The sequence below is a fragment of the Acipenser ruthenus genome, chromosome 26 (genome assembly GCF_902713425.1).
Source record: "Acipenser ruthenus chromosome 26, fAciRut3.2 maternal haplotype, whole genome shotgun sequence".
Lineage (NCBI taxonomy): Eukaryota > Metazoa > Chordata > Actinopteri > Acipenseriformes > Acipenseridae > Acipenser > Acipenser ruthenus.
The window spans coordinates 7119948-7145078 of NC_081214.1; the positions used below are offsets into that span (position 1 = coordinate 7119948).

At 46.7% G+C, this 25131-nt stretch overlaps 1 protein-coding gene across 2 annotated transcripts in view; it reads left to right on the forward strand.

The window, feature by feature from the left end:
- Window positions 1–25131, forward strand: part of LOC117430640 (huntingtin-interacting protein 1-like) — a 47429-nt gene that overhangs the window by 15232 nt on the left and 7066 nt on the right. For both annotated transcript variants that reach the window (XM_059000588.1, XM_059000589.1), the window contains exons 2-25: window positions 6658–6721; window positions 7144–7286; window positions 7715–7771; window positions 8009–8089; window positions 8604–8680; window positions 9165–9226; window positions 10183–10323; window positions 10838–10895; window positions 11272–11347; window positions 11740–11883; window positions 12656–12753; window positions 14348–14420; window positions 15821–16004; window positions 17085–17173; window positions 17927–18043; window positions 18582–18683; window positions 19137–19331; window positions 19642–19789; window positions 20327–20413; window positions 20513–20620; window positions 22753–22889; window positions 23377–23487; window positions 24254–24312; window positions 24704–24797. In XM_059000588.1, coding sequence (XP_058856571.1) covers window positions 6658–6721; window positions 7144–7286; window positions 7715–7771; window positions 8009–8089; window positions 8604–8680; window positions 9165–9226; window positions 10183–10323; window positions 10838–10895; window positions 11272–11347; window positions 11740–11883; window positions 12656–12753; window positions 14348–14420; window positions 15821–16004; window positions 17085–17173; window positions 17927–18043; window positions 18582–18683; window positions 19137–19331; window positions 19642–19789; window positions 20327–20413; window positions 20513–20620; window positions 22753–22889; window positions 23377–23487; window positions 24254–24312; window positions 24704–24797 — 2505 coding nt within the window. The remainder of the gene's footprint in view (window positions 1–6657; window positions 6722–7143; window positions 7287–7714; window positions 7772–8008; window positions 8090–8603; window positions 8681–9164; window positions 9227–10182; window positions 10324–10837; window positions 10896–11271; window positions 11348–11739; window positions 11884–12655; window positions 12754–14347; window positions 14421–15820; window positions 16005–17084; window positions 17174–17926; window positions 18044–18581; window positions 18684–19136; window positions 19332–19641; window positions 19790–20326; window positions 20414–20512; window positions 20621–22752; window positions 22890–23376; window positions 23488–24253; window positions 24313–24703; window positions 24798–25131) is intronic.

The window sequence follows — 25131 nt, forward strand, 5'->3', positions numbered from 1 at the left end:
CAGATTATTCTGCCTTTCATTGTAACTGTGGTGGCATTCAGTAGAGGGAACATTGTATAGGGGTATGTGAGCGGAAACCTTCAGACAGAAGGGCTACAGTTTATTAAAGAAGGTTGAAAACCACTGGAGTGGACTGTATGTGTTAATGTAAAGAATTCTTTACATTACCTGTGCTGTGTGTGTGTGGCTCTGCAGTCCTGCACACCTGTGCTGTGTGTGTGGCTCTGCAGTCCTGCACACCTGTACTGTGTGTGTGGCTCTGCAGTCCTGCACACCTGTACTGTGTGTGCGGCTCTGCAGTCCTGCACACCTGTGCTGTGTGTGCGGCTCTGCAGTCCTGCACACCTGTGCTGTGTGTGCGGCTCTGCAGTCCTGCACACCTGTGCTGTGTGTGCGGCTCTGCAGTCCTGCACACCTGTGCTGTGTGTGCGGCTCTGCAGTCCTGCACACCTGTGCTGTGTGTGGCTCTGCAGACAGGTGCATGCATGCCAGGCCAGTGGGTTTCTAGAGATATGGCTGTGCCGAGTCCCACAGGTACTCATGTATTGCAATGCAGTTGTTCCTTTTATTTTTTCCTTTTCAAATATATATTTCAACCCTGGTGGTAAATGGTATGTGAATATGGCTGTCTGTCTTGTATTATGTAATCAACAAAGCTGCCTGCGTGTGTTTTGTCTTCCTCCACCCTCAGCAGCCCGGGTTACACAATCTCCGTTCAGGTCAGGCCCTGGCTGTTTACTTACCAGTGATCTAAATCTAATCAGAGCTTCCGGGTTAAACGGGGGTGGGGATGGGTCATTCACCCCAAAGATTCTCTGTGTCTCTGAGGCTCTACCATCTGCACAGGAAACCCAGGGAGATTTCAAAAGCCTGCTCTCCAGGCTCTCTGTGTGTGTGTGTGTGTTTTGTTTTTTATGGACAAAATAGGCTACAACAAAACATACACTTATGTAAGGTTATTTGAAACACATTTTTTGTTTGTTTGTTTAATACGGTCGTGTACAAATGTATTGGAACACCTCAAGAGTTGTCCATTATATCCTTGTATATACCTACCAGGTACACTGGGGTATATACACCAAGGTTACAGTAATTCAGTGCTACGCCCCAACTAATGAAGCAGATCTAGAGGAGAAAGATGACTTTTATGTCAGGCTTCAAGCAGAGGCGGGCGTGACTCCAGCGCACAACATACTTGTAGTTATGGGAGATCTCAATGCTAAGGTAGGAGCAGACAACAAAGGGAATGAGAGATCAATGGGGAAAAAATGGATGTGGAGTTATGAATGCTGGTTGATCTCTGTGGCATAAATAACCTGGTGATTGGTGGAACCCTTTTCCCCCACAGAAATATTCACAAAATATCCTGGCACTCTCCTAATGGAAGAGACAAGAACCAAATTGATCACTTCATGATAAACGTTAAGTGGAGACGAGCCTTGCAAGATGCAAGAGTGAAATGAGGAGCAGACATTGGTAACGACCGTCACCCAGTGACAGCATAAATTAAACTGAAACTCAAACGCATCGGACCGCCAACTAGAACACAAGGACGTCTAGGCGTTCCCATGTTGAAGGACCCAGAGGTGGGGAAAAAAGCTACAGAACAGGTTTCAGGCCCAAATAAACACAGAGGAAAATGAAGATGAAGAAAGACAGATCTCCAATATTAATGAAGAATGGGGAAAGGTTGCTACAGCATACACCAAAACAGGCAGGTTCATTTTAGGCTACATGAAGAAACACCATAAAGCATGGCTGAGCCCTGAGACCTGAAAAATCATTGACGAGAGAAAAAAGCTGAAAAGAAAAGTCTCAGCATTTGAAAGACAGATACCAAGGACAGTACCGTGAAATAAACCGACAAGTGAAACGATCAACAAGAGCTGATCAAAGGAAGTTTATTGACGAGCTGGCAGAGGATGCAGCCCAAAGCAACAGGGAGCAGTGTTCCGCATTCCTCGTCAGATCTGCGGGAAACGCCAAAACATAAATATGTGCTTGACAAACAGGGCAAGCTCCTCACCAATGAAAAGGAACAAGAGACAAGATGGGTTGAGCACTTTCAAGAAACGCTCAATAGACCAGAACCAATGTTTCCAGCTCCTGTTCAAGACTGGGCATCACACTGATCCCCCGGTAAAGGAGGAGGTAATCAGAGCCATGAAATCCCGGAAGAGCTCCTGGACAGGGTCAGATTAACGCTGAACTACTCAAGATCGACCCTGAAGTAGCAGCCAGCAGCCTCATCCCCCTGTTTAAAGCAATCTGGAAGAACACAGCGGTCCCAAGTGAGTGGTGTAAAGGGACAATAATTAAACTCCCTAAGAAAGGGTCATTGCGGGATTGTAATAACTGCTGAGGAATTACTCTTCTCTCAGTTCCTATTAAGATCTTTTGTAAGATCATAATGCAACAGACATCATCTGCAATCAACAGTTTAGAAGCAAATGCAGATGTAGTGATCATATCTTCACCCTTCGTAATATCATAGAACAGTGTACTGAGTGGCACCGGCAGCTGTATGTAGCTCAAGGAGGCTGTGTGGTCCAGTGGTTAAAGAAAAGGGCTTGTAACCAGGAGGTCCCCAGTTCAAATCAATGTGCACACTGCTGTAGTTTAGTATCTAGTAATATAGTTTTACTAGGAGCAGGGCTATACCTTGAATATTGCTAGAGCAATCCAGTGTGAGCGTGAAGCTGATTGCCATTAACCCTGTGCGGTTTGTTTTTTTCTCGGTCTGCAGACTGGAAGGTGTTTCCCAACAGATTCTTGAGTGGCCCTGTTTCTTTATCGTTGTGAGCTTTGATACAGTGGTACAGTTTCAATTCAGAAGCGCATTTAAAATGTCAATAACGTTGCGTTGGTAGAAAGATTTTAAAATCACCTTTTATAAATTGATCATTTTGACATATAATGTTAAACCACCAGTGTTTTAAATATTAAAATAGGACCAAGACAGGCATTTGACTGGCTTTCAATGACAAAAACACACGAAGGCTCTTCGCACACACTGTTAGGGTTGGTCTTCACAAAGATCCCCTTTTAATGATTTAAGCAATGCCGTTATTGAGACCTGCCACCGTTTTAGATCAATTGGATTGAATCATAGGTCTGTAACATCTGCCTTCAGATACTGGCCCGATATCAGGATGGTGCTTGCAGTGTGTCCCCCGCCAAGGATTTACATGGGATGATCCCAGCATGTGGGAAAATATCATAACAAATGCTTCTGCCGATTTACATCAAAATCAGACAAGCGCTTATCAAGACATAGCTTTGGATAGCTCAGCTAATCAAGTGTCTGTGCCATGACTTACATACTGCCCTGCCGAATATACAGTAGAATAACTTCCTGTAACAAATGACACTTGGGTCTAGTTAATACATCTTAATAACGCCACTGTTACTGTTTAGGCCCTGTTTTAATTCATTAAATGACGGCATTTAGGTCTGCCACTGATGAGATCTATTGACTAGACCCCGCTGTGCCTTCGTTTGACCTAACAAGTAGATGTCAACAGTACTCCTGCAAAACGGTCCCCATGCCCTAGATTCAGATACCCTGAAGAGCATCCTGCTTTCTCTGAAAATAAATAAGTGACTAATATCTGAATGGACAGATTTATCCACCTGGAGGCTCTGTTATCATTGCAATAATAAGCCCTGTTGCACTATTCCTATTTTTAGTTTCGCTGTGTGTGGGCATGCTTCCTATCTAGGTCAGATCCCCTCCCATTAACTTTCACTCCATCCTCTCGTTGAGCTGTGTGGAAATCCAGGTGGAGAGTTCATGCTGGAGCAGCTTTCTGACACATCGGTGTGCCGTGCAGTCAGCTCAGATCATTGCAGAGCATCCATCCTGGTGCCAGGGCTAGGTGTGTGTGTGTGTGTGTGTGTGTGTGTGTGTGTGTGTCCGTGTCCTGTGATTAAGAGTGAGAGTACACTTGTTGACAGCACACTCATTATGAAAGACAGTGCTCTTTTCCTGCATTGCTGCAGGAGCACTGTGGTTAGTTTTTGTGTGTTAACATTTTATTTTGATGTTTAAAGCGACACTGGGTCTAATAATCTAAACAGTGGCAGATCTGGATACTGGTGATCTTGAACTGTGTATTGATCCAGTTGTGGTTTCCCCTAGCCTGGGTGACGTACTGATCAGCTTTTTTAACACTGCTACACAAAATACAAAATACAGTGCAACAGACCGGTACTGTTGGGATCATTAAAGTAGACCGACTCCACTGTGTCAAACGCTGCTGGAGTGCCTAGTCCCATCAGTGAGCAAGAGAAGTAAAGGGACACAGAATGCCCACATGTGGATTGTCTTGTGCACTTTTAACCTAGACCCCAGCCAGCACAGTGCTTGTTTCTAGGTGTTGCTTCGGACGCCGCGACTCACAGAATCCTGTGCTGGACTAGACTGCCTAGCCTGGCACTGTGTTGGCACAGTGCATCACAACCCGGGAGTGTGCAAAAAAAATAGATGATCGACTTAATTGGGCAGCTCTGCGGAAGCCACACCCATTGGTTCCAGTTCCTCGGACTGACTCGTGAGTTTACATTGAATCTCAAAGCTCTTCTTTACTCCTCCAGCATCACAGCCGGCCCCCTGTCCCTCTGCGCTTCTAATCTCTATTGTCTTGTTTCAATTCTCCCACTCCCTCCCCATACCCAGGCACCCTGCCCTGGCGTGTCGGGCGAGCTCCGAGCTCTCCTGCTCAGTTTACTACGAACCAAGCGGGTAACCATTCACTGAAACTAAACTCTGGGATATCGGCCACTCAGTCTGTCCAGTACGTTAGCAATGTGCTGTTACTGGGAATCAATGTGAATTTGTCCATAAATTGTGGTTGGTTGTGAGTTTTGCAAAATCAATAAGCGACTGGCAAGTAAGATTAGTGGGTCTGTGAAACCAGCCAGAAGTGCAATTAGTTCACGGAAGTTAGCGGAAACACATACAGTTATTCATAAACATGGAAGCCGTGACTGCTGGATACAACAGGCACCCTTCAGACGGATTCATTGATACAATACAACTTACTTTTATACAGCGCTCTTCTTGCAAAGCATCCCGGGGCGCTTCACAATAAAACCAACAAATAAAAAGGAAGCCAACGGCCAAGCAATCCAGCTGAGAAGTAACAAGCAACTGGAACAGATTAAAAAGCTTCAACCATACCAGCATCCTAAAGGCAGGGAGCATAACTACCAAATACCCTCGCCCTTCCGGATTTCAATCCTGATCGTATAAATAAAAACGGCAGGTACTTACTGAATAAGTGGCCACATAGACTCGCAAGGGCGTCCCTTGAGCGCCCCCTGCAGCGAAACCCTGTGAACACAGAGTCGACTGTGTCCAGTGCCCATGGCATGCTGCGCACTCTTTGTGTCACTCCGCTCGCTAATGCTTTTACCCTGGCATGGTTCTTTTTACAGTAGTTGCCCTTTGCTCCATCGCTCTCATCAAAGCTGCGCTCTTGCTTCCCACGGCGTAGTTTTACCAGTGTGAATATTTCATGAGTAGAAGCTGGGGTCGTACATTTTTAACCAGTTTGAATCTCATGCTTGTGGTAGCATTCATCCGCCTGTAAAAAAGCATGGTGTCAAACAAGCAAGCATGGAAGGAAGGAAGGAAGGAAGGTGACCCTCCTGCAAGGTCAAGGCTATTGGAGTGATGGGATAGTTTCTGTACGATACGTACTGTAGGTGTGCCTCGGAACACAATAGAGCAATCACACAAGTCTATAGACCATTGCCCATGCACAGTGTCATTTTTTTCAACAGCTGCAGAAAGTGCTAGTTAATCATGGTGAGTGATTCTAACCCAGAGATGACTGTACCCCATTGTGCCATCACATCCGATACCATCATGCTTCTAAAATAAGAGATTTTCAGAAATAAGCCGCTCGTGTGGGAGTTTGTGTTTTGTACTTTTGAGTTCCTGTATTTATCTACATAATTATTTTTCTTCTTTTGCTGCATTTATTTTCAGTGTGTCTGACATGTGGAGCGCTGTATGAATTTGAAGTGGCGTCAGTGTCACAGTGCAGGGTGCTCCTGCGTCAGTAGCCAGGTTGCATTGAACAGGTGGCTGTGAATGTGTGAGCGAGCCCCAGCTACAGCTCGCTCTGTCTTACCCAGCCCCAGATGTTAGATGGATGATAATGTAACAGGAACATGAATTATTGATTCCGATTATCTCAAGTTAATTGCATAGCCATTCTATTGCCTGCGGGAGCTGACCTGTTAAGGTTTGAACCACACGTCAGGCCCTTTGTTAAACCTGACCTTGAAAACGGAGCGAATGCATTTAATTGATGTTGGTACAGGAGAAGGCAGTGAAGCTTTCTGGAGTTTTGTAAGGTGTGTCACACTGGATAAGTCTTCAATATCAGACTACTGACAAGCCTAAAAGTTTGATCAAACTACAGTGTATTACGATAGACAGATCGGCCACAAAAAATCTGATATTGATGAGCAGTGCAACAAACGCATCATGGAATGGTCCGTTATGCAGTTCAAAAGGAATGCTAAAAACATTTGAAGACCAAGCCATTAATGAATAAAGCAGAACCACTTTATTTATTTTTAACGCAAGCACTTTATTGAAATTGCATTGAATTGCATTTCAGTTTCTCTTTTTTTTTTCTACAGGCTGTCAGCATCAACAAGGCCATTAATGCTCAAGAGGTTGCTGTGAAGGAGAAGCATGCCAGGAATATCCTTTGCACAGTGTGTGAGTGTGAGGGGACTGTGAGGCAGGGGCAGGGCAGAAGAAGCTGTGAGGTTTGGATGTGCTGAGGGGCCCCGAGACTTTTAATCATCCATAACTTCAAACACATAAGGCCAGAGTGAAAAGTAGATCATTGTGCCATAACCCAAGCCCCCTTTTTTAACCTTGCCCAGAATACTGGTTAGTAATCTAGAGTGTATCCCCCCCCCCCCCTCTTCACCCCCCCCACCTGTTTCTCCAAAGAGTGTGTGTGTGTGTGTGTGTGTGTGTTTAATTTAATACAAAAACCGCATACTGACAGTTTTACTCACCCAGTCTCAAAGTTTGTTTGAAGGATGGCCCAGTCATTCTCTCCAGCTTTACAGTGCGTCTATGCTGCAGGGTTTTCCTTAACAGCCGGCCCTCACCCTGCATCCTGGGGACGCATCACGAGAAGGGCGCGCTCACGTTCTGGGCCGCAGTCCACCGGCTCCCCCTCTCCAGCAACGCCGTTCTCTGCTGGAAGTTCTGCCACGTCTTCCACAAGCTGCTGCGTGACGGCCACCACAGTGTGAGTCCGACTCCACGGACCGCAGAACCAGGGGGGCAATTCAATGTGGTTATAGGCGGGTCTATACACCAACGTCCACTAGATAGGACTTTTGACATATTGTTACAGACGGAAATGATGGCTTCCGAATGCTCAGTCACAATTCTAGGGTAACAGACAAACGTTTTGGCTTGTGCAATGGCCGATACATTGGAAGAAGGCGATAGCAATTTGTCTAATTGTAGTTTTAACACAGGCAGGCAGGCAATCAAGGGATTCCCGTGCAGTGTCCGCTGTTTGAATTTCAATGAGAACAGTACAGCAGAGCTAAGTAAGCTCCTGAGCGTTCCTTTAAATGTGCGGTTGCCATGGAGATGTGTCTGTACTGCAGATCTGAGCTTCTCTGCCTGCGCTGTTGTGACTCCAGCATCCTTCTCTCTGCTCTTCAGGTCCTGAAAGACTCCATGAGGAACAAGGCAGACATGACTGATATGAGCAGGATGTGGGTAAGGAGAGGGGAGAGGGGAGAGGGACTGGCTGGGCTGAGCCCCACATGCTTTAAAGTCTTCGTAGCTTGTTCAGTTTTTTTTTTTTTTTTTTTTTATATCAGTATTGTGTGTAGGTGCTTAGTGTAATTACTGTAGTTTGTGTACTAGGCTTCGGAATGTGTTCAGTTTTCCAGAGCAACAGAGAATGAAAATAAAGTACCTGGAGAGCTAACCTGCATATTTCTCTGTGCTCAGGGGCATCTGAGCGAGGGATACGGCAAGCTGTGCAGCATCTACCTCAAACTGCTCATCACCAAAATGGAGTTCCACAGCAAGGTCAGGCCCTCCAGCCACATCGTTCAAACAGCGTGATCTCAAAACATCCTGTTCTCTTTAATAAGCACAAACACACGCACGCATACACACACACACCATATTTCTGTGGTTACCCAAGGATGAAGTGTGACAGTTTGTAACATTTGGTGTTTTGTGTTCTACACCTATGTATAGCACAGCATGGTAACGAGACTATAAATGTCCCCTCCGCCCCTCTCTGACACAGACAGACACAGACACACACACAGACACACACAGACAGACAGACACACACACACAGACACACACACACACAGACACAGACAGACACTTTGGTCCGTCGTGTATATAAAGCATCTGGAAGATAAGTGTGCAGGGTGGTGTACTGCAGCATTGTTTTGGTGTGAATTAAAACAATTGAGCCCCATCTGCTCACCTGTTTGCATCAAAAAAATGATCTCCCTAGTTTCTTCCACTGTCTGGATCTGTGTGTCTGTGTTGACCACATGACTGATTCTCTCTCTCTCTCTCTCAGAACCCACGCTTTCCTGGGAACCTCATGATGACAGACAAGCAGCTGGACGAGGCCGGCGAGAATGACGTCAACAACTTGTACGTTTTGTGTTTTTTTCCTTCCCCTTCATTTCAAAACCGGGCTTCTGTTTATATTGCTAAGATCTGCAATGTACAGCTCTGGCCAAAAGTTTTGCATCACGCTATAGAATTAACAACCTTTGCTTCATAAAGTCGAATGAAACCTGTTGAATAATGTCACGTTAACATATTGAATTGCATATCGCTTTGTAGTTTTCCATAAACGTAATGACAAACAGACAAATGTGACATTTTGAAATCTAACATGAAATACTATACTACTATTGTAGCTTCTGGTAGACTTTTGCAATATAATTTAGTAGTTTCTTTGATTACATGATGTTAAATAAAATATCTAAATGATGTTCATATAGTTATTTAAATGATGTCTCAATCCTAAAATTCTATGTGATGCAAAACTTCTGACCAGAGCTGACTTGAAACCTAGGCAATACATCTTGTCTATTTTGAATTAATTTAGTTTTATAATACTTGTTTTCAGCTTCCAGATGACGGTGGAAATGTTTGACTATCTGGAGTGTGAGCTGAACCTGTTCCTGGCAGGTAAGACTGGGGACTGGGACCCGGGGGTAAGGCCTGGTCTGTTCACCTCTGCTGGCAGGAGTGCCGGAGCGACTGGACAGACCCTCGCAGCTGCCACCCTGCTGTTGCTCCCTCATGCCTTGGATCCAACCCAGCCTCCCTGATTGCACCAGCTAATGAAACCCAAACAGATGACATCAGGAGCTAAACAAGGGAGCTTTTTGCTGCAGCCGGAAAGCTGGGTTCAGGAAACCACACCTCTGTTTAGAAAGAAAACATTCTCCTGGGAGCTAGTTACCCAGCACGCTCGCTCGCTCGCTCTCACAAACAGACAGGCAGGCATTCAGGGATACACGCCCTCTGTAATACAGAAATGTACAGTGCAACCTGATTGAACCTGACACTGAACACTAGCAGCTGCTTCGGGCAGGGGGCGGCTCTGACAAGGAGCCTTTCCAGTAAACAGACTTACTGGAATTGAATCATAAATACATCCTCAACAAATGTATTTTTTTCTAAAACTGTATCATGTATTTATATTACAAGGTGAGGAAAGGACCTTGCGCAAAAGTGACTTTAGCCAGCCGTATACAGGAACACAACTGCCTTCAAATGATATACTTGACATTTAAGTTCAGCTGTCCAGATGTATTTATTCATATTTAATATACGGTCGATTGCCGTGGTCATGCTTTTGAATGAGGGAAACCTCAAGAGACAGATGTGTTTTGCATTTACTGCAGATGCATATTAAACAAGCCTTTTGCAAAAAGAATTCCAGCCGCATTTCAAACCCTTTAGGCTGTTCTGATTTTGTTTTTTTACTTCTGGGACCTTGTGTTTCAAATAAACAGCGTTGCAGGAGAGCACCATGATAGAGACTGTGTGCGTGTGTAGGCGTGGGTAGGTATTGGTATGTGACAATAATGGGATTCGCATCAGTCTTGTAACTGCGTGCGTGCCTGCTTGTCTTGCAGTGTTCAGCTCTCTGGACATGTCCCGCTCCGTGTCTGTGACGACAGCTGGTCAGTGTCGACTGGCCCCCCTCATTCAGGTCATCCTGGACTGCAGCCATCTGTACGACTACATCGTGAAACTGCTCTTCAAACTGCATTCCTGTGAGTGACACACACATGCATCCATGCACGCACTGTCGCACGCACACACATGCAATCCTGCATGAGCACGCACACACGCTGATGCACACACATGGTGCACACCTCAAAGGACATGGGCGGACGCACAGCACACCCCTAGATCCCATTATGAAATCCATGACCCTCTGCTGTAAGGAAGCCCAGTTCCTGTAAATGCTGTATCGTGTGCAAACATTATTAACCCTGAATGTGTTGGGGATATTTAAGTGTTAAAAAATCATTCATAACTTCAAAACGCTCAAGTAAAAACTAGAGGTGTTTCAGCTACTGACTTCATCAGTGTACTGAAGGCACTCTGCAAAACCGTTTGTCTGCTTGACTTAGTTTCTACTTGGTCGAAACACACCTGATGAAGACAGGCGCTAAAAGGCGTGTCTGTTTATTTGAATGAAGTCCCAGCTCAGCGCATGCTGGGCTACGTTTCTACTCCAGTGGCAGTGACTTTACCAGCTGCTCTTCCTCTGCTTCCTCCTAGGTCTCCCTGCAGATACCTTGCAAGGCCACCGAGACAGATTCCAGGAGCAGTTCAGGAAGTACGTGGAGAGCCTTGTGCTTCTCTTTCTGTAATCAATGCTGGCACTGGATCGGCACAACTGGAGACTGAATCTTCTCCAATGTGGTTCAGTCTCCATTTCTCACAGGGGATGAGAGAACAGTTCAGTCTCCTCAAACCTCTAGCCTGTCCAGGACTGGAGGGAGCCCCCTCTCTCTGGGAGGGGGTGGGGAAGCAGTTCAGTGTCACTATGCCCATTCAGTACTGTTTTAGACTGCTTCTGAAATTGACCAGTGCCAATAGTTGAGACCATTTAAGTAAATCAATAAATCCCCCAGGTTTTGCTATAGACAATACCTCTTTGCTTTTTGTACCACCTGAGACATGCTGTAGACAATATTGTTTTTCTGCCCTAGATTAAAGGATCTGTTCTACCGATCAAGTAACCTGCAGTATTTCAAGAGGCTCATTCAGATCCCACAGCTGCCAGAGGTAAGTTGTAATCCCAGTCAATTTTAGTCATCCAGGCAGAAGCCAATCTAAATCCCGCCACTGCCTTAGAAATGCTTACAATGTCATTTGAGGCACTTAAAAGGGCAGCATGAAAATGGCATTATGTACTTTACTGTAATCTATCACTTCCCGGCTTCATTGATTGCATGATCTGTCAGGATCAATATGCATTAACGTATTTGCCCTCATGCATTTGTTAGTTGGGTTTTGTTTGCAAACATTGCATCTTGTTTTTTGGTATATTGAGGACTGCTTTTCCTGTCAAATCGGAGAGTCATGCAGAGCGATGTTTCGTCTAATGTGTGCACGAGTGTTGGGGATCTGCTGAGGAATCTCCTGCTCTAACAGCCACGCCTCTCTGTCCCTCTCAGAACCCCCCGAATTTCCTGCGTGCCTCGGCCCTGTCGGAGCACATCAGCCCGGTGGTGGTGATCCCGCTGGAGAGCTCCTCCCCCGACAACGAGCCCAGCGTGGAGACCGAGGAGCTGGTGGACATGGACACTGCGCTGCAGCCGGTGAGCACCAGGGCTCCAAACAGGGTCATAGAGAAAGCCATATGCTATAAATATCTCCATCCATCTGAAGTTTTCATGAAGAAATATATTCGAAGGTGGTATTGGGAACTAAGTTGTGTTCACCATATGATTCCAGCTTGTTTGAAATTATCATTTATGCTTTGGCACCCCAAAACTCAAACACTGACTCATAAACCAGGGATGGAAATCTAAATCCTATTGCATAGCAGTTTCACCCATTCCAGGTTTTACTACCAGCTTGATTAGCCAGAGCATAGCGCTAACAAGCTCAGGTGGGTCTTATTAAAACCAGGAATGGATTAAACCGCTATGCAGTGGGTATCTGATTTCCATCCATGTAAACTAAAACTACAAGAAACAAAGGGGTTGATTTGAACAGCCTGTGCCCTTCCTGGGATAAGTCACAGCTCAGTTTTAGTAGAGCATATTTCAGGAATAACCACGGCTCGGTGGTTGATGCAATCTAGGGTGATTCTGTGGTGCTGTGGCATGCTCTCAAAATATTCAGTATAGTTTTATCCTGGCATGTGTTGTTGTTGTTGTTGTTGTTGTTGTTGTTGTTGTTGTTGTTGTTGTTGTTGTTGTTTTTTTCTTAACCCAGCCTGAACTGGTAAATCTGTCCCATCAGTGATCTAAGATCTCCTACATGCACTCCTCCAGCCTCCCTCTCCGCTCCGACACGACATCACTCTTATCATTATCATTCATTATCACTCTTATTCATTATCATTCTTATCTCTTATTCTCCCAGACTCATGTCGAAAGCAAATTTGACAACCTCTTCGGAACCTCTTCAGCCAGCGATCCGTTTAATTTCAACAGTCAGAATGGGATGTACAAGGATGATAAGTAAGTGTGCTTCACATTCACAGACATGACAGCACTGTGTACATGTTACAGGCAACTCGACAGTTACTGATGCTGCTGCTGCTGCTGCTGCTACCCTTTCACAGTTTAGTTTATTTTATTTTTTATATAATAAAATTGCAGCAATTCGTCTGGCGTTTTAGCAAAGTGTTGATCCTAAAGCTGAGGGAACACAAAATAACATTGTGGCTTGGAACTTGGTTTCAGGAGACTAGGTTTAAGGCCACTGCATGGCACATCAGGGGACTTGGGGTTTGATACAGCAAAGTTGCCTCAAACTAGGTCTCCTGGAACCAGGTTTCAAGCCACTGTTCCTGGATATAAAAAGTGGCTTTGTGCTCGCTCAGCTTATTGCATTGATCTGTCTGTCACTCTATACTGCTTTGGATTTTAACAAATCCTCTTCCAACTTTTAGAATAAATCCCAAGCCTCCTATAGTCCTTTCATGTTGCATTAGGGTATAATCCTGTAAACTGTTCATGACACATTATACTCATATGTTGTATGTGTGTGTGTGCAGTGGCTCAATGCTCTGTCTCTGCTATTTGTATATAACCTACATACTCCACTCCCTCACACATCAGGGCTTCACTTTTCTGGGAACACACAATCTGGCGATCATTGAGAACTGCGAATGAGAGAAATGCATTGGGAGAGTTTCCAAAACAACACATTTTCAGAATTGAAAACTGAAAAGCTTGTGTAAGCAGGCCTGAACACCATGGCTTTCCCTCTGCCAGTGGCAGTTGGGAGTGCTTTGGAAGAGGGCGTGAATCCAGGGACAGCGCCTGCAGAGTGCTTGGCAGTCAGCCTGGTGAGCTGGGTCTCCCTAGTGAGTGGAGTCTCCCTGGCAGCCTGGGGAGCCGAGTCTCCCTGGAGAGCCGAGTCTCCCTGGAGAGCTGAGTCTCCCTGGCAGCCTGGCCGTGCCAGTAAAGGAGGTACGTTCAGGGGCTCCCACCAGGCTTCATGTACAGAACAGGGGGATTTATAGATTAGGGTTAGAAACTCAGGGTCGGTAGGAGGGAGGGGAAACCCTAACACGTGCAGAGTGAAGAAAATCACATCACAATTACTGTGCAAAACCTCTACACAGTCTGCTTGAGAGCAGCCTAGGACTAAATAAGAGGCATGCATGAGGTGTTCAAGTCAGGATTGAGGTTCTCTCTCTTCTCTCGCCTCTCTTCTCGGTCTGTCTTGCAGAGCTCTGAGGGGAAGCTCCCATGGTGCCTGCTTGCTGACACTGTGCCTGACTGTAGCCCAAGGACTGAATTGACAAGTGCCATCAATTTCTTTTTTTTTTTTAAAGAAACAAAACTTGGTTATGAAATTAGACCATCCCGTTTTTCAGACTTGTCTGAAATGTTAGTCTAAACAAAATGTAAATAAATTAATTGAACGTGTGGGGTTCTTTCTCGATCTCCTGCAAATCTGTTGGCCACCTTGAGCTACAGTATCGGTACCCGAGTGCTGCCACAGGGATCCCTGTGGAAACCAATGGGAGGTGTTGCCAACTCCCTGTGGTGCTGAACCGGAAAGTGCAGTTCAATGTAAATGAATTGTTGCCTCTACCCTCAGAGACCGTCTCATCGAGCAGCTATCCAGAGACATCAGGGCTCTGAAGGAGGAGCTGGAGACCTTCAAGGCTGAGGTAAGGCTGTATTGAATTAGCTGGCTCTCAGATCCCCAGTACAGAGTTCTCACTAGACTGTATTGAATTAGCTGGCTCTCCGATCCCCAGTACAGAGTTCTCACTAGACTGTATTGAATTAGCTGGCTCTCCGATCCTCAGTACAGAGTTCTCACTAGACTGTATTGAATTAGCTGGCTCTCCGATCTTCAGTACAGAGTTCTCACTAGACTGTATTGAATTAGCTGGCTCTCCGATCCTCAGTACAGAGTTCTCACTAGACTGTATTGAATTAGCTGGCTCTCCGATCCTCAGTACAGAGTTCTCACTAGACTGTATTGAATTAGCTGGCTCTCCGATCCTCAGTACAGAGTTCTCACTAGACTGTATTGAATTAGCTGGCTCTCCGATCCTCAGTACAGAGTTCTCACTAGACTGTATTGAATTAGCTGGCTCTCCGATCCTCAGTACAGAGTTCTCACTAGACTGTATTGAATTAGCTGGCTCTCCGATCCTCAGTACAGAGTTCTCACTAGACTGTATTGAATTAGCTGGCTCTCCGATCCCCAGTACAGAGTTCTCACTAGACTGTATTGAATTAGCTGGCTCTCAGATCCCCAGTACAGAGTTCTCACGAGACTGTATTGAAGTTCTTCTGCTTCTGAACTGACGTGTCATCAGTGACTTTCCCGGTCAAAAGCACAGCACTGCTAATTGCATTTTGATTTTCTTAAGGGAAGCTTCTTTCACTTTTTATAATTTGTATTCTCTGTTCCCCATGCTGTTTTCTGCCCTGTGTTTGAATGTATGGGAGGGCCTTCAAGCACAGGAAAGACACACTGCTATTTGTGGATGTCATTTTCTGTGTTCCAGTTTCACATGTGCTTGTCTTGTGACCCCTGCCCTTCATTTTCTCCTGCTGATGCTTCCCATGGTGGCTGGCCATTCTTGTGATTCTTGCTATTAAAGGGGAATCCTTATAACTGCAATGCTCGAATGTTCTATTTCTAGCTGTTCCTTTTTCTAGTGAGCCACTTTAATTTTGCCTAATGATTTAAAGAGGCTAACACAGAAAATAATTGAGATCTTTTTATTTAACATCATTTAGTCCAAGAAAATACAAAATGATTTCGCTTAAGTCTACCGGAAGCCATAACAGTAGTACAGTATTTCATGTTAGATTTTGAAAATTTTTTCAATTTTATATGTGCAAAAACTACAAAGAGGTATGTAATTCAATATGTTAACGTAACATTGTTCACCAGGTGTCCATTCAACTTTATGAAGCAAAATTTGTTAATTCTGTAGGGTGATGCCAAACTTTTGGCCATAGCTGTAGATGCCATCTAGTAAGTAACAGTAGAAGCCGTGTAAGAAGCAAGCTGCCCTGTTTGAGTGGTGATGATGCCGCACCCCTGCAGAGTCACCGGCTGTGCCAGGCCCTGCGGGGGAGGATCAGTGAGCTGGAGGCGGAGCTGGCAGAGCAGACGCACCTGAAGCAGCAGGCGCTGGACGAGGGGGAGTTCCTGCGAGCCGAGCTGGAGGACCTGCGCAGGAGGAGGGAGGACACGGAGAAAGCACAGCGCAGCCTCACCGAGGTCGAGAGTAAGGGACTCACTCACTCACTCACTCACTCACGTTTAGACATTGACTCCCACTCCCACAAGCCACTACGGAAAGAAACATTTAAAGGTTCACTTTTCATACATTTAGATTTAGGATTCCGAACTCCAACAACTAACAAATGTTAGTGGAAAACTCCTGCTAACCTTGTGGAGAACGTGTTCCTACAAGGCAGATCATTCCAGAGGCAACAGCATTATAACCATTCCCATACACACACACTGGAGCTGTTCTAATAATAGTACATTGTCCTACTGATTCAGCCATTCCTCTTCTCACAAGCATTTACTTGTTATCAATTGGTAATAATGACTCCGTTCCTCACAATCTAATTCCCTGATTCTCATTGCCCCACATTAACTCAATTGAATTTATTTATTCAGTGCTTTGTCACACAGGCTGCCCTCCAGCGAGTGCAGTCATTTCCTAGTTCTTATCTAAAGATCTGAGGGGTATGGTGTGGTTGTGTGTGTGTGTGTGTGTGTGTGTGTGTGTGTGTGTGTGTGTGTGCACGCGCAGTTGTTCTCCTCTCCAGACTCTTGCTTTTTAGATACATTTATATGTTTATTTCAAGCATTTTGCATCCTTTTTTTTGTGCAGTAAAACTGTAAAGGTTGATAGTAGCAAACAGCAACTTGATGTCACGTGTTTCTTGCTTGTATATCATTATCTATTTTATTAAACTCACAAGAATTGGTGCAGACTGGGTTTTGGTGTAAAGACCCTCCGAAATCCCCATCGTGTCTTCATATTTCTCATTGAATTTTTTTTTTTTTTTGCGTGCTCGGTTACGCCCAGTGGGTTAATACTACACTGTGCGGCACCTGATGACATTAGAAAAAACCTAGATTGTAGTGAATGGAGTTTGAAATTACTCCAATAAAAAAAAAAAAAAAGTATAAATTCAACAACAGAAAGGACATGAAATGCATGCGGTCTGCACCAGATCACTCATCCCGGGTACCTCCCTGATCCTCCCTGGTACACACGGCTCATCCTGGGCACCTCCCTCGTCCTCCCTGGGCCAGTGGTTCTTAACAGCGCTCTGTCTGTGTGTTTCAGAGAAAGCCCAGGCCAACGAGCAGAGATACACCAAACTGAAAGAGAAGTACACAGAGCTGGTGCAGAGCCACGCTGAGCTGCTGAGGAAGGTAACCCTGTCGAGTATCTGGTGACTTGATGCCTCTTTTAGATAAGCATGGAATACGAGTCTAGAGAGGCTATGCTAAGATTATACAATGCCCTAGTTAGACCCCACCTAGAACACTGTGTGCACAGAGAGAAGAACAAGAGGGCATAAGTGGAAGCTGAGCAAAAGAAAGTTTAGAAGAAGGTAGGAAGCACTTTTTTACACAGAGTTATAAATGCATGTAATAGCTTACCAGATGAAGGAGTAGGATCTAAAACACTGGGAACATTTAAAAAAAGACATGATTCTGTGCTTTTAAATGAGTTCCCCCCAGTAGGGAAGAATGGTGTGCTAACAAGGGATGAGACTTGATGGGCCGAATGGGCCTTTTCTTGTTCCCAAACTTTTATGTTCTTAATGCCACACATTAAAAGACTTGTGAGACAGTCCTGTATGAGACAAGCTCATCCAAAACGTGTTAACATTCACAGCCAAGATATTTAACACTACTGAAAAGACGAGAAGTCTTTGTCAAATTCTTTTGTGTTTTTAGCATAAGTGAACGAGGAATAGAACACAAGCAGATACAGCTTCTGGGAAGAAGGGAGTAATGCTGTTCCAGCAGGATTAATGTAGCCTTAAAGAGAGTCCGTGTTTTATTTGTTATGTGATCATTTAAACCTGCCTGGGATGTTTTCACATCGGCTTTTCCAATGAACCCGATTTGAATAGTAAATAGATGCGCTGCTGTTAAGAGCGCCCCCTGGTGTTTCAGAATGCAGAGGTGACCAGGCAGGTGACGGTGGCGCGAGCGGCGCAGGACGAGGTGGAGAGTGTCCGGAGGGAGATGCAGGAGAAGCTGAAGGAGGCTCAGGAGGAGAGCCAGCACAGAGTGAGTGCAGCACACAGGCACACAGGACAATGAAACACTATTACAATGCAACGTTGTGCATTCTAGAACACATTCCAGAAGAGAGGTTCTCACATGTGGCCACCAGGGGGGGTCTACAATTAGAATTGCGCTTCAGAAAGTCCTGACTTAAAATGGGTCCATGTGTGCAATTAGAACTGGAGCGTAACGTACACAAATGTGCGTAATCCAGTGTCGCCTGCAAAGACATTAACATTGCACAATGTTGCTGGCTCAGAGAAAGCACAAAACAGATGTTTTCAGATGTGACCAGGCAGGCTGGTATCACAGACCCTGATTAGCACCAATCTTGAATTACATAATGTTACCTTTATATTGGTGCTAATCTTAGTTTTGAGTTATTTTGTAGCTATGATGCTATTGCACTCATGAGCCCTGGGGTATTGGCTTGTTTGTAACTGTATAGAGCAGGAGTTTAGAGCATGCCTATGTCCCTGTGTCTCCTGGGACGCTCTTGTAAAGAGGTCCCTGCAGTTCTGTGGTTCCTCTCCCTCCTCAGGAGAAAGAGCAGAGTGAGAAGCTGCAGATCCTGCAGAGAGAGCTGGCTGAGAGTCGAGAGCAGCTGGGCACACTGCGAGCCTCCATCACCTCCTCACAGCAGGTAAGGATCACACCTTCCTCCTCACAGCACTCACCCGCCTGCTTCAGAAATCTGCACAATGTGCAGAAAGGGTGTCGCATTTAAAACATTTGAACTATGTTGCAGCTTCAGGAATAGAGATAAGACTCCCATTGCAACGCAGTTTGATCCATTCCTGGTTTTACTATAAGACACACCTGACCTACTGTGGCTATTCAGACTTGTATTAAATTCTGGAATTGTGGAAACGGCTTTGAAATAGGAGTTTTATTGCCATCCCTGAGCTTATTAAAACATTCGTGAAAATGCTACATATTGTTACTCTGATAAACCATTGATGTTTGATGGTAGTGGGGGTCTATGCTGCCTATTGCTGTGCACCATAATGTTCCTGGTTGAAGCCAGGAGGGCACCACAGGCTGTCGGGTGATATCTCCTGGTTTCTGACTATCCCTCGCCCCCTCCCTCTCTCAGATGAGCACGGATCTGAGCTCCAAGATCGAGGCTCTGGAGCAGGACAAGGGCGGGCTGGCTGAGGCGGTGACGCAGAAGGAGGCGGAGCTCTCTGTGTTGGGGGCGGAGCTAGAGCAGCTGCAGAGCACCCTGTCGAGCGAGCGGGAGAGCGCAGTGAAAACAGCAGAGGCGCTGCAGAACCAGCTCAACGAGAAGGCAAGGCTGGGTTCCTCACTGTCTCCCACTCTGCATTCTGCAAGGTGTAAAAACTGGGGTTATGGGAATAGCTGTTATTTCCTTCCACCAGTAGAAGGGAATGCACAGAGGAGAAAAATGCAACAGAAAACATTGTATGATAGCAAGCTGTATAAAAATGAGGTGTTTGGAGAGCCAGTTACCATTAGTTTCACTGCTGAGTTCAATAGAAGAGTCGCTTAGCAGTACGTTTTTGAGATGCAAAGTATGCTTGTAACCAAAGCGGTGATGAGAAGGAGTTGCTGCTGCTGTTAACTGGCTTTGTTTCCAGGAGAGCCGTGAGCAGGCCCTGGAGAGGCAGCTGGCAGCAGAGAGGCTGGCCCTGCTCAGGAGCAGCGTGGAGGAGGGGGAGAGGATCATCCAGGACGCGCTGGCCCGGCTCGAGCACCCCGCTCACATCGGCTGCACCAGCTCCGCAGGTCAGCCACTCGCCCGCTGACCCTCCCTCGCGCTTCAGCAGCTCTCTGCTGTGCTTTTTAAATTAATCGCAGCTTGACTGCCTCTAGAAGCACAAGCTCAATATTGGTATTGAAGAGTTGAAACGGAAGATTTCGCAGAAGCAGACGCCCTACAAGGATAAAATGCATTGACTGAACCGCTCTATCTGTTTGCTGCCATTTCTGTGGGGATAGTATTGCAACACGGAAATGGAGCACAAGCAGAGAAACTGAAACATGTCTTTAACTAGCAAGACATTGAAACATATTTCAGCAGAGCACACAGCTTTATGATAATTATTGCTAGAGATTTATCTAATGTTTTGATTTACAAGATTGCAGTAATAAATAGATCTGTACAAATGTATTTTATGGTAATAGTTGTTTTACAGTCTTGGCTCAGGTGATGACAAACTTCTAGTAGTCCCCACACATGCACAGACACGAGGGCTAAAGTCTAAAGCCTCTTGACCTGTTACTGAACAGACCCTTCACCTGCTCCTGTTCTCTGCTGTCCAGATTACCTGGTATCCAGAAGCCAGGCTGCGCTGGAGTCCCTCAACAGGCTACAGGCGGGCCGGCAGCAGTACCTGAGCGACCCGACAGGTGAGACCCTCGCACTGCCTGGGCAGGGGACCTCTTCTCCATCTTCAATCCATGAACAAAGCGAATCGTTGTAATCCTCCTCTTTCTCGGATGCTCTAGATGTGAGTGAGCTGCTGCGGGCAGTCGCCCAATTGGCCCACCTGGTGGGGGACACGATCGTGCAGGGCAGCGCCACCTCCCACATGGCCCCCCTGGAGCAGGCAGACAGTAAGTATGAGGAAACCATCAAACGCAAATCTGTGTCTTGACGATGAGGTGAAATTCATTGTTTTTTTTAATATTGTAACTTTAATATTGCTGAAGAATCCCAGTATACACTAATGTTCTGAGGTTCAATATTGTACATCACACCATGAGAGAGAAACGGCATCAGGGTTACCCCTTTTTTATTTTATTTTTTGAATGTATACCTTGCCTGTTGGACTCGCATGTACAGACTTCCCACAGTGTGCTGTGTCAGTGAAACACCAGGGGGTGCTGTTTTAATGAGCGCTCTGTGTCCTGTGTCAGTGAAACACCAGGGGGCGCTGTGTTAGTGAGCGCTCTGTGTCAGTGAAACACCAGGGGACGCTGTGTTAGTGAGCGCTCTGTGTCAGTGAAACACCAGGGGGCGCTGTGTTAGTGAGCGCTCTGTGTCAGTGAAACACCAGGGGACGCTGTGTTAGTGAGCGCTCTGTGTCCTGTGTCAGTGAAACACCAGGGGGCGCTGTGTTAATGAGCGCTCTGTGTCCTGTGTCAGTGAAACACCAGGGGGCGCTGTGTTAGTGAGCGCTCTGTGTCAGTGAAACACCAGGGGACGCTGTGTTAGTGAGCGCTCTGTGTCCTGTGTCAGTGAAACACTAGGGGGTGCAGTATTACTGAGCGCTCTGTGTCCTGTGTTAGTGAAACACCAGGGGGCGCTGTGTTAGTGAGCGCTCTGTGTCCTGTGTCAGTGAAACACTAGGGGGTGCAGTATTACTGAGCGCTCTGTGTCCTGTGTCAGTGAAACACCAGGGGGCGCTGTGTTAGTGAGCGCTCTGTGTCCTGTGTCAGTGAAACACCAGGGGGTGCTGTTTTAATGAGCGCTCTGTGTCCTGTGTCAGTGAAACACCAGGAGGCGCTGTGTTAGTGAGCGCTCTGTGTCCTGTGTCAGTGAAACACCAGGGGGCGCTGTGTTAGTGAGCGCTCTGTGTCCTGTGTCAGTGAAACACCAGGGGGCGCTGTGTTAGTGAGCGCTCTGTGTCCTGTGTCAGTGAAACACCAGGGGGCGCTGTGTTAGTGAGCGCTCTGTGTCCTGTGTCAGTGAAACACCAGGGGGTGCTGTTTTAATGAACGCTCTGTGTCCTGTGTCAGTGAAACACCAGGGGGTGCTGTTTTAATGAGCGCTCTGTGTCCTGTGTCAGTGAAACACCAGGGGGTGCTGTTTTAATGAGCGCTCTGTGTCCTGTGTCAGTGAAACACCAGGGGGCGCTGTGTTAGTGAGCGCTCTGTGTCCTGTGTCAGTGAAACACCAGGGGGTGCTGTTTTAATGAGCGCTCTGTGTCCTGTGTCAGTGAAACACCAGGGGGTGCTGTTTTAATGAGCGCTCTGTGTCCTGTGTCAGTGAAACACCAGGGGGTGCTGTTTTAATGAGCGCTCTGTGTCCTGTGTCAGTGAAACACCAGGGGGTGCTGTTTTAATGAGCGCTCTGTGTCCTGTGTCAGTGAAACACCAGGGGGCGCTGTGTTAGTGAGCGCTCTGTGTCCTGTGTCAGTGAAACACCAGGGGGTGCTGTTTTAATGAGCGCTCTGTGTCCTGTGTCAGTGAAACACCAGGGGGTGCTGTTTTAATGAGCGCTCTGTGTCCTGTGTCAGTGAAACACCAGGGGGTGCTGTTTTAATGAGCGCTCTGTGTCCTGTGTCAGTGAAACACCAGGGGGTGCTGTTTTAATGAGCGCTCTGTGTCCTGTGTCAGTGAAACACCAGGGGGCGCTGTGTTAGTGAGCGCTCTGTGTCCTGTGTCAGTGAAACACCAGGGGGTGCTGTTTTAATGAGCGCTCTGTGTCCTGTGTCAGTGAAACACCAGGGGGTGCTGTTTTAATGAGCGCTCTGTGTCCTGTGTCAGTGAAACACCAGGAGGCGCTGTGTTAGTGAGCGCTCTGTGTCCTGTGTCAGTGAAACACCAGGGGGCGCTGTGTTAGTGAGCGCTCTGTGTCCTGTGTCAGTGAAACACCAGGAGGCGCTGTGTTAGTGAGCGCTCTGTGTCCTGTGTCAGTGAAACACCAGGGGGCGCTGTGTTAGTGAGCGCTCTGTGTCCTGTGTCAGTGAAACACCAGGGGGCGCTGTGTTAGTGAGCGCTCTGTGTCCTGTGCTTGCTCGCAGTGCTCTCCGAGGCTGTGAAGTCCTGTGGGGGGGACGCCCTGGCGTTCCTGCGGCTGCTGAAGGAGGAGGAGACCCTGGGCAGCGCTGACAGCACCGTGCTGAGGGAGGGCCTGGCCAGGATCACCAGCATTGGGGAGGTGAGAGCAGGAGAACTTTCCATCATTGTCAAGTGTGCAGCCCAGCGGGGCTCTGACAAGCCATTGGCTCTACAGTATTTTGTACTAAACATAGTTTTGTCTTGCCTTGTTTTATTTGAAAACTGCTGTTTCATTTAAACTTTCCCAGGACACGCATGTTAAGAATCTGGCTCCTCTTAATGCTTTTCCAGGTTAAATATTGTAAATAAAATGACAGCATCTGGTTTGCTGGTGCCCTGCACAGCAGCTGTTAATTGCAAACACCTGGGAACTCGTTTGTTTTATCTTTTCAAAAGAGAGAGGATTAAATGTATTCTTTACCTCTATTCTATTCTTTTGTTGTGTTTCTTTATTTAAAAGCAGAGGTTGTCTGTAAGGCTGGAAGCAGTGTTCTGTTGATCGTAACCCTGTGCGCTCTCCTTCTCTCTCTCTCTCTCTCTCTCTCTCTCTCTCTTTCCCTCTCCCTCCCTCTCTCTCTCTCCCTCAGGAGCTGAGACCGAAGGGTCTGGACATTAACCAGGGGGAGCTGGGAGACCTGGTGGAGCACGAGCTGGCAGCCACCTCGGCAGCAGTGGAGTCTGCAGCAGCCAGAATTGAGGTAAACACCCAGACAGAGCGCAGCCGGGGAGAGAGAGTGTAAGCCGGGAACAACAGCGGAGAACAGTCCGGGCAGTGAACCAGGGACTGCTGTACATACCAACCCACGACCAGCGTTTTTACACAGCTGGGATACGAAACAAAGAACGCCATACACGCTCAGGTTCAACACCAGCGCAGCGCGACGCAGTATCTGTCTTGTCTATACTGTAGAGACGGGTAATTGAGTAATAACAGAACGACTTAGCTTCATAGAAATCAGTGGGACAGCAGTGCTGGCTGTAGTACAATGACGGCTCCTCTGTTGCTCTGTCGTTCTGTATAAAACCAGGGCATCGGTGGAGTGGAGTCTCTGGTGCTTTCAGCCCATGCTCTCGGTGTGTTTGGGAGTGTCAGGAGTTGATTCAGTGAGTTTCAGTGCGTGGGTCTCTCTCTGGGCAGTGTCAGGAGTTGATTCAGTGAGTTTCAGTGCATGGGTCTCTCTCTGGGCAGTGTCAGGAGTTGATTCTGTGAGTTTCAGTGCGTGGGTCTCTCTCTGGGCAGTGTCAGGAGTTGATTCTGTGAGTTTCAGTGCGTGGGTCTCTCTCTGGGCAGTGTCAGGAGTTGATTCAGTGAGTTTCAGTGCGTGGGTCTCTCTCTGGGCAGTGTCAGTTGTTTCAGTGCGTGGGTCTCTCTGTGGACTCTACTGGGTACAGAGATTAGAGCCTCTGTTCTGGTTTCCTGTCCTGTTCTGCTGACACAAGCGCTGCTGCTCTCTCTGTCAACAGGAAATGCTGAGCCAGGCCCGAGCTGCGGACACCGGGATCAAAATGGAGGTCAATGAGAGGTCAGTCCGCGCCACTCTCAAGTTTTGTATTTTTTCTCCCCACTTCATCAGCTAATTAAAGGGAGGGATTGAGTCATTTATAGACTGGGGTCACTAGGTCCTTGTGAACATTAGTCTGCATCACAAAACCACCGAACAACTTGATGCACCTCATTCTCCGCTGGAGAGGGGACTGAGGCAGGCTGGAGGTGTTCAGCTCAGGAGTGGGTGCATTCAATCACATCAGAGCTCTCCTGGATAACTACATGAAGGTGAAAATGCTACTGAATGCAGTTAAAGGAATTCAAAGCAAGACTATAATGTTGTATTTGTGCTGGTAAAGTTTTCGAAGGGAAGTGTCTGCAGCCTGTTTGCCGCGGCAGCTCCAGCTCATCCTGTTTTTTCTGGGCAGGATCCTGGCCTCCTGCACTGACCTGATGCAGGCGATCAAGGTGCTGATCCTGTCCTCCAAGGACCTCCAGCGTGACATCGTGGAGAGCGGGAGGGTGAGTGCGGCGCCGCGCTCACGTCATTCCACGCTGAATCTGTGTTCACGGAAACTTGATTACGTGTTTAGTTCAAAATATTGGGTGGTAGCTTGCAGACAAACCTGTCTCCAAACTGCAAGCGATCATTTTAAGAAAAATAAATGAAGCAATCGCTGTTTTTCAAACTGAGAATAAAAAAAGGCTTCTGACGGGCTGTGATTCTAACAAGGGAACAGTCAGTACTGCTTGGAGGGGTCTGGTAACTTGTCGTTTGAAACTTAGATCTATATTGACTTTTTATGTCACATTGCATGTAACTGATATCTGAAGATGAAAGCTGCTTAATAGAGTC